Raw genomic sequence first — 9,689 nt, forward strand, 5'->3', positions numbered from 1 at the left:
TGTTTTTCTTTCATGTTTTCTGTTTCATCCCAAAGAATTCCGTCCCGGCACGCTGTCATCTCTTAGTTCAGTAATACAGATGGGAGTACATGAAGCCTGTGTTAGTAATCAAACTTACTTATAAGTGGATCTAACAGACTGTTTTTCTCCAGATCTCCACTGAAGAGTCCTCCTACAGCCCCACACTGACTAACTCCCAGATCCCCCTCAAGTCTGCTCTGAAGACAGTGTCTGCAATCAGCAACACAGAGTCATTAAACAGTGTGTATATAACACTTACTCACACATGTGAACTCCTACTCATGTATGTTGTGTTGCGAACTGTCTGCGACCCCCTGGTATGCACCCATCTTGTGCTAATCTAATCAATCCTCTTCTGCAGGCTCTCCTAACCTATCCTCTGGGGAACCTGTGAAGGAGCTAGTAGAGGTACGATGGCTCTCTAGGGATTGTGGGTGATACGTGGCACTTATGTAGCTGTAGATTTTACAGGTGCCCAGAGACTGAATATGGGACGAGAGACACAAGAGGAACCATCTGCCAGACCAGTCTCACAATTAGCCTAAACATCTTGTTTGTAACTTTTTAATGTTTCAGTGCTTGTCTTAGGCTTTGTTCAGACAGGCAGTATCTTTTGGTGTATTCAGCTCACTTCTGTTTAGTTGTCTCCTGTTTAAACATTGTTGACAAATGAAACCACAAAACCAGTCTTAAGTCTCTGGGGTATATTTGTAGCAATAGCCAAAAATACATTGTATGGGTCAAAATTATTGATTTTTATTTTATGCCAAAAATCATTAGGACATTAAGTAAAGATCATGTTCCATGAAAATATTTTGTAGGTTTCCTACTGTAAATATATTATTATATACATTTTTGTTTAGTAATATGCATTGCTAAGAACTTCATTTGGACAATTTTAAAGGCGATTTTCTCAATATTTTGATTTTTTTGCACCCTCAGATTCCAGATTTTCAAATAGTTGTATCTCGGCCAAATATTGTCTTATCATAACAAACCATACATCAATGGAAAGCTTATTTATTCAACTTTCAGATGATGTATACATCTCAAAAATGGACCCTTATGACTGGTTTTGTGGTCTAGGGTGATTCAAAGAAAAAGAAAAAAAGAAAAAATGTTTGTTTCCAGCCTGATCGGTCAAATCATATTTCATGTATTTTTATTCAGCTTTTATGCTGCAGAATATCTGAATTCACTCACATGTGTAGTTTACTATTGAATGCTGAACAGATCTGATCTGAACAGACTTAAATACAGATCAGGGGGTGGATTTACAACAATCTTCTTAAGAAAGAACTTAAGAAATAAAAAAGCTAAATTCTGAGAAGTTTGTAAGAATATTCCTGAATGCATTTTTTTTTTCAATTCTAAAGAGGTTCTCAAATATCTTATTTTTTCATGTGTTATATGATTAAATGGCAGTTCTTGCCGAAGACTTAGCACTCAGAGTCATGTTTTTCATAATGTGTCATACATTTTAAAAAGATTTTTAAAATTCTACTTAACTTTAAAAGGTTAATTGTTTCTAAATATTCTTTTCCGGAATTCAGATTCTTCTTACGTTTTGTCTTTAAAATAATCTAAAACAGATTCTTAGGAAATGTTTTTGGGAATAGAAAATATTCTTAGAGAAAACAGCAGTTTTTAGTACTTATAGAATGTTTTATGAACCCAGCCCCAGACTTGAAAAACAAATAGGATTTAAGTGCCGTGTGAACAAAGCCTTAGTCTGTGTCTTTGGAGTTTCACCTCATGTACAAGTATTATTATTAGTATTATAAAGCGAAATCTGTTGACCAGCGCAAAGTGAGCGTTCTGTCATTAACATAGGATTTCGGCTGCTGTATTTATTTGTTACACACCGCTTTCTGCCTTTCTCTTCGGAGGACCGATGACTCTAACAGTGTCCCTTGATAATAGTCAATGCTGAAGGTGCAGCTGTTGAGGGAGCATTGCGTTAGAGTTACATTAACGCTTTATGCTCCTCCCTTTTCTATCTGTTCTGTCTGAAAGAGCAATGCTGGCCCCAAGGCTCCTAAGAGGAGCAGGAGGCCCAAGCGTGTGAAGATACCCATGGCGGTAAGAACACAGCCGCAGGGACTTGTTCCGCTCGCCCACAAACACGCATTGGGGGTGGCAGTGGCACAGCCAATAGGACCTTTACTCAAGAGGCCTTATTGCGTTCTGCCTGTGTGCTGTATTGATACTTCCCCTCTAGGGAACAGGGAACACGCTGACTCATGAGATGAATCATGCCATGTTATGAAGTGTATATTTATCTCTCATGGGATGAGTGCGTTTGTGTGACGCATGGTGGGGTTGTGCAGTTGTCAAGATTCCGAACAGGCCCCAAATGTTTGTAAACCTACAGGCAGACGTCAGGGGATGTTGCAGTTGGACCCGTTTGTTTTGAACAAAGCTTTGCAAAGTTGATTCAAGTCCAATTTTGAACTGGAGCCTTAAACTCTCCAATCAAATTAAAAACCTTTTGAAAAACTATTCCCTGTCTTAGTTCTTTATTGCCTTGGTAATGGCATCCAATCTACCTCACCCTCCCCTGGGCTGCGTTTAATGTATTGCTTAAGCTTGCTAATGCTTAGTAAAGCTTGAGCCGCTTCGGTAGATTGCATTAGTATGTGTAGCTTGTCTTGTGAACTTGAGTGAATTGCATGACCGTTTGTGAGGACAAGAACGTATGAAAGGGACATTTGCGCATTTCTGTGTCTAATTGTGTGGCTTGATGTTTTTTAGGATACACCTGATGTTGAAGATGACATGTCAACAGCAGAGGTATATTAAATACTATACTTACCCTTAATTATGTACAGTATATAACACGATATATAATTGTATCGTGATTCTTGTAGTGAGTCACACATTCTGAGGTATTTTCCATATCATTGTAAATAAAGTGTGTTCTAGAATATAAAGAGGAGTTTGAAAGTCTGATTCTGGGATTCAGAATTCGGAAAATAACAATTTAAGAATTCTGAAACCTTCAAAAGATCCTGTTCCATTTCTAGGTGTCTAATCAGATAAGTAAATATGTGACATTGATCATATGACTCTTTGTACATAAGGTCCGAAGTTCTTGCTTCCACTGAAGCTCAAGATGTTCTTTGCTAGACCACCAAAATGTTTTGTTGCTTATCTTTTTCACTTGTCACTTAACCTAAGTTTAGGCACCTGTTTAGGACACTCGGTAACAGAGCTAGTTCTGTAGCTTCTTAAAGGGGTGGTTCATTCAAAAATCTAAATCCTATCATGATTTACTCCTTTCATTCCTTTACATTCCAAAACCTGTCTGGCTGACTTTTTTCTGATGAACCCAAAAGGAGAAGTCATGAAGAATGCTCACAGCCTCACACTGTTCTCCTCCATATAAATGATAGCTTTTATGAGGAACAGACTGAAATTTAAGACATTATTCACTAAAAATTTGACCTTGAAAATCACACTTGACAGGCGTAGTCAATACTCACTGTCACTGTATGAAAAAGAGCATAGTATTCTGCAATAAATATCTTCTTTTGGGTTAGACTAAAGGAAGAAAGTCATACAGGTTTGAAATGACATTGGGGTGAGCAAATGATGACTTAGCATTTTTGCTTGAATTATCTCTTTAATATTTAATGGAATCCTTATGGACAGGATTATCTTATGATCTTGCATAAATAGTATAAAACCTAATAATTGTCCCTGTCAGTTTACATTAAATGTCTTTTTGGAACTTTTAATAGTTTTACCTTTTTTTAAAATTTGTATTTTTCAGATAGCAGAGTGGGAGGAGCAACAGTTGGATGAGGCTGTTAATTTCAACAACTGTAAAATAGACCCTGCACCCTTTCAACTGGTGGAACGGACATCTTTGCATAAGGTAAAAGATTTGCTGTATCTGCCAAGCACAGAGCGCTGCAGTGATGACGTATTTTTGTATGTTTACTTCACCCTCGTTCCCTTGACAAAAACCCAATAGGATTTTTCCATTGGCTTTTGGGTTATTGCAGAAAATAAGCTCTGTGACCAACAAACCTTTACGATTCTTACACATTTTGTTCAAGTTAATCTTCACAAATGAACACAAGTTTTATGAATTTTGAAGCCTAAATGTAATCCCCAGAAATGAAAAGCTAAATGTAGGCTGTAAACAAACTATGCCACAGTCACATGACTTCAATGTCACTACCATTAAGCTTCTGACAACTCTTTCAGAATTTTTTTTTTTTTTTAATCCCTTAAAGTTTAAGTTAGAATGGGTTGCAAGAATGTGATTAACACAATGAGGCTGTAAAAACAGACTAGTGAGTAGACAATCTCTGTAGTCCCATTAAGTATTACTGATGTATTCAAGTTAATCTTCACAAATGAACACACGTTTTTTTAATTTTGAAGCCTAAATGCAATCCCCAGAAATGAAAAGCTAAATGTAGGCTGTAAACAAACTACGCCACAGTCACATGACTTCAATGTCACTACCATTAAGCTTCTGACAACTCTTTCAGTATTTTTTTTTTTTTTTTTTTAATCCCTTAAAGTTTAAGTTAGAATGGGTTGCAAGAATGTGATTATTTAACACAATGAGGCTGTAAAAACAGACTAGTGAGTAGACAATCTCTGTAGTCCCATTAAGTATTACTGATGTATAACATTGACTTGTCTTGGGGAAAATGAAGTAAAGGAAACGGAAGTGCAAAAATGCTTGTTTCTGGGTTTAGGCCTACAAAAATATGTCATCCCTACAGCAATATATTTTTCGGCCATATAAAATGACAAAAAAAAAAATCATAAAAGTAGTGCAAATCATTTGTACGATATTTTCTGAAGCCACATGGCAGGTTTTTGTTATTTAACACAATGAGGCTGTAAAAACAGACTAGTGAGTAGACAATCTCTGTAGTCCCATTAAGTATTACTGATGTATAACATTGACTTGTCTTGGGGAAAATGAAGTAAAGGAAACGGAAGTGCAAAAATGCTTGTTTCTGGGTTTAGGCCTACAAATATATGTCATCCCTACAGCAATATATTTTTCGGCCATATAAAATGACAAAAAAAAAAATCATAAAAGTAGTGCAAATCATTTGTACGATATTTTCTGAAGCCACATGGCAGGTTTTTGTTAGGAACAGACTGTATTGTAAGCTATATAAAGTCATATGGAAAAGGTAACACAGGTTAGGGACCAATTCTCACTATTAACTAGTTGCTGATTAGCATGCATATTACCAGCATATTGGCTGTTTAATAGTACTTGTAAAGCCCATATTAATGCCTTATTCTGCATGACCATATTTTAGATTCCTTACCCTACCCCATACCTAAACTTAACAACTACCTTACTAACTATTACTAAGAAGCAAATTATAAGTTTATTAAGGCAAATGTTGTAGTTTATCGTGAGCAATGGTCCCCAAACTAAAATGTGACAGGCCAGTTTTATTATCACCTTTATTGAAACATGAATGTCAGTCCTTATCACTGTTCCTTTTGTTCAGACACACACCATTTTCTCACTACTTGGTCTGGATCATGCCTATGTCACCAGCACCGGACGTCTAGTAGGAGTGGTCTCTCTAAAGGAGGTGTGTGATTGTATTCTTTTACTAGCTCTTCTTTATAGCAGAAAAACACATTTAAAAAAAAAATGTCTGTTTATAGTTGCGTAAGGCTATCGAGGGCTCTGTAACTGTGACCGGAGTGAAAGTCCGTCCCCCGCTGGCCAGCTTCCGTGACAGCGGCAACAACAGCAGCGTCTCAGAGGTCACTGAGCTCCACAAGCTCTGGAGTCGTAACAGGAGCCTGTTGTTGCCACGGGAACCTAACCTCCCCGACCTGGATGACCAAACGGAGCAGCCGTCCGAGGGCAGCTTGGTGAACGAGACCGAGTGCACAGAGCTGTCCAGTCAGAACAGCCCATTACACACAGACGACCAGTCAGAGCTGCCCTACGCCGAGGCCACGCCCCAAGAGGAGCACCTAACGCAGCTCCCCTGTGACTGTACCCACCCTCTGGAGGACGGAGGCTCAGAGGCCGTCGGCGAGCATTGCCCAGCTCCGATCAAGGAAGCGGTGAGCGAGGGAATCCCCTCGCCACCAGGGGGCCAGCAGGAATGACAGCTGCTTGCGGTCGGTAACACACACTCCATTTACACCATAAGCGGGATTGTGAAGTCAGGTTGAGGAGAAACTGGAGGAAGTCTTTAAGCAGTGAAGCACACTCTCTGCTCCGCACTAATCAAATCATCCCTAATCGCTGATCCTGCCTTTACACGAAACACGCCGTGTGTGTTTGTATGTGTGGGATGTCATAGATACGCACTGCAGTATGAGTGCCACGTGGCTTGGGATGTGTTTGACGATGGCTCATGAGCGATCGTCTGTTTGTACTTGTGTATTTGTCATAAATGTGGGTGTCTGTTGATTTGTGGCTTCATAGCACATTTCTGTGTTGATTTATGTTGATGAAATTCATTTTAAGAAGTTTATTTTCGATGATGTCACGGCGGGTTTTCATCATAAACGTGTTTGTTCGTTGATTTGGGGCTTCATGGCGTGCGCGTGTGTGTTTCTTCGTCCTCGCGCAAGAGACAGAGTGTGCGTAAGAAAAGCCGTGTGTGTGTGCAAGAGTGACTCCTAGCCAACGCACCCATCTGGTGCCGACACTTTAAATCCAAATAAAATGGTCTCTGAGAGCCAAACTACAATTTTGCTCTAAATATAGCCCTTAATAGCCCACACTGCAAGGAAACATGGAGAGAAAGAGTGGGGGGAAAGAAGGGGAATGGGTGGGCAAAAGAGGACACAGAAGACATGGAGAGAACAAGAACATGATGCAAAATGAGCGGAAAAACAGGAAGGATACATGAACATGAGTCGTGGAAAGGCAGGAGAATGAATGGGAGAGTGGGGTAAACTGTGCCGCTTTTTACTTAGGTCGTCAACTAGGCAAGAAGAAATAAGCAATCAGGGAAATTAATATGCCTGATTATATTTCAGAATACATAGGGACACAGAAATATGACTTTTTAAGAAAAATGGTAGAGTGACACGACTTACCCCACATTAGGGGAAATATGTATGAATGTTGAGCCATTAGGGAATATTTTAACTATTTATTTCAGGTAAAATATGAACACTTAATGAACATGAATCTTATTTCAAAGTCTTATTTTGATGCACAATATTCACATTTTCATAAGGCAACTAGAAAAATCCAGTGCATTTGCATTTTATGATATGATATGAGTATTTGTTTTTTTCCTGTATTTGGAGGCAAAACTCATCCTCACTATGTGCCACTGTCACATTTTACCCTGAAGCACCTGACACACTTTACCCAAAAGCTAATATTTTGGGGAAAACAAAATATTCATTGCTAAATGTATTTATTTATTCATGATGTGATTTGATTTGATGATACTTAGCATCTTTGGCATGGATACATTTTTGACGTCAAACTCATTTTACCAGCCATGCAGAAAATTTACTTTGACATGCATTTTTTTAACACACAAAAAAAATTGCTTATATGAATCACAGGCAGCTGAATACAATGGCCTTTTTTTTCTTTGAAAACATGGTCATTCGACAAAAATCATCCAGTTTGCTAGATTACAGGGGTGGCGCATCTTACCCCACTCTCCTCTCCAAAACCAACAGTGACTCATAAAGAGGAGTTTCCAACCAGGGTAGTTTTGAAGCACATTGTAATTATCATTCAAACAAAACACAGCAATACACAAGCGGGGGGGGGGGTAAATGTGAAAAACGCTTTAACAAATCATCGTTGAGCACACCATTTGGATGCTGTTGCCTGTAATTACGAGTAATGATATCCCACATTATGTAGGCACGTTAAGCATGCGCAGATCTGTATCAGGACCAGTGGGTAGCATAGCTGCCTGGCCATTTAAAATATATTAAAGCATCTTCCTTAGAAGCTCAAAATACTCTGAGACGCCACGTGCAGAAACGGAGCCTCATAAATTCTTAATTATATGCTTGAACCCCGATGCAATCATTTGCATGCTCACACACTCGCATAAACAATATGCATCATATTGCTTTCCAGCCAGCTTAAATACAGCCATTTAAAAAGACTGCATAGGCCTGTTTCATGTTACCTCATCGGGTTTACTTGCACGACCTTTTGCTTTTTAATTCAAGGCCAGATTTGTTCAGAAATCCAGAGCGCAATATTTTTCGCACATGCTCACAACAAGTCACAGACTACGATGACAGTTTAGATTGAGTGAAGTTTTCGACTGTGGTAGAACCGCAAGAACCAGCCTTTGTATAAATACCATTGCAGGGAGTTTGTGGTCACTGTGCAGATCTCATCCAGCAATCATCAAAGTATTAAAATGTAATTAATTACAATGATGGGTACCCGCAATCTGAATTGTTTTACATATGCGCAAAGCTTTTAACATTTGATTTTGAGCTGTCAACTGTGCAATAACTTCGTATGAGAATTACTGCTTGCCAAATAGGGTTATTTAACTGAACACTGGCCCTATTGCTACAGTGCATATTATTTTGAAACTGTTTGCAATAATGCACATCATGAATAGGACATGTACTGGAACAAACGGACAAGTCTGTTTGCAGTTAATATTTTTAAATGCCTTCAGATTTCGTTTTCACAACTTACAACGTGTTTACTGGACCTCGGCGGTGGAGTTTTCACAAGTTTCAGCCTGAGGATGATGTAATGTTCAGTTTGCATCAAAACTGTGGCTGACCGACGCTATGCAGTATGGTCAAGAACAGCACAACTACCCCAGACACAGCCTAAGCAGAGCTAAACGGAGAATGAGTTACGTTTCTTTTTCTTGTGCACTGCAGAATTGGGAGGCTACGGGTTTGATTTAAACGAATCAAGGCAAGTGGACCAAAACCATAACCGTGAGACTGACTTCCTGACACAGCCTTTTCTCATTTTCTCAGAAACGCCTGTTATGAGTTCTGCGAGCCACTAGAGCGAAATTCATCCGGCTGCACTAATCAGCTGTTTTATTAACGTTTGTTATGAAAGCAAATCCTGATGTGGGACAGGAATAACTTAAAAGGGTTAGTTCACCCAAAAATGAAAATTAGGCTGTGTTTTACTCACCCCCGAGGCATCCTAGGTGTATATGACTTTCTTCTTTCAGACGAATCCAGTCAGAGTTATATTAAAAATTGTCCTGGCTATTCCAAGCTCTATCATTGCAGTCAGCGGGTGTTGCAGTGCTTCAGTCCAAAAGAAGTGAAATAAAAAGCGCCCATCCATAAAAAAAAGTGTCTCACAAGGCTCCGGGGGTGAACAAAAGCCTCCTGTAGCGAATCGATGCGATTTTGTAAAAAAAAATATCTATATTCAAAACTTAATGATCACTTTAATCTAGCTTGCGCTCACTGTTGTAAAAGGAAGCAGTTCCGTGAGGATGACGTATGAGTTCAGCGCTGCGCATGCGCCGCTCAGAAGTGACGAACGCGGAAGCGCAGGGGAGAGATCAAAACACCGGTCACTTATTAAAAGTACAAAACGAGGATTTGTAAAGAAGAATGTCGGAGGATTTTGATATAAGCCAAGAGGAGACTGGTTTTCCTTTGCTAAAGTAAGGAAACTTTGCTTCCTTTGCTCCTGTAAACAAACGTTGGTTTTCACGAGACTCACCGGC

The 9,689-nt window shown here is 39.2% G+C and overlaps 1 protein-coding gene across 1 annotated transcript in view; it reads left to right on the top strand.

Moving 5' to 3' along the window:
• clcn2a (chloride channel, voltage-sensitive 2a) overlaps positions 1–9,139 on the top strand; it is a 46,668-nt gene extending 37,529 nt beyond the window's left edge. Inside the window, exons 18-24 of the mRNA XM_016235407.1 lie at positions 153–261; positions 383–429; positions 2,038–2,103; positions 2,776–2,814; positions 3,797–3,901; positions 5,520–5,606; positions 5,683–9,139. Coding sequence (XP_016090893.1) covers positions 153–261; positions 383–429; positions 2,038–2,103; positions 2,776–2,814; positions 3,797–3,901; positions 5,520–5,606; positions 5,683–6,138 — 909 coding nt within the window. The 3' untranslated portion in view covers positions 6,139–9,139. The remainder of the gene's footprint in view (positions 1–152; positions 262–382; positions 430–2,037; positions 2,104–2,775; positions 2,815–3,796; positions 3,902–5,519; positions 5,607–5,682) is intronic.
• Positions 9,140–9,689: the final 550 nt, after the last annotated feature.

This window comes from Sinocyclocheilus grahami, unplaced genomic scaffold (assembly GCF_001515645.1).
Source record: "Sinocyclocheilus grahami isolate Dianchi unplaced genomic scaffold, SAMN03320097.WGS_v1.1 scaffold467.1, whole genome shotgun sequence".
NCBI lineage: Eukaryota > Metazoa > Chordata > Actinopteri > Cypriniformes > Cyprinidae > Sinocyclocheilus > Sinocyclocheilus grahami.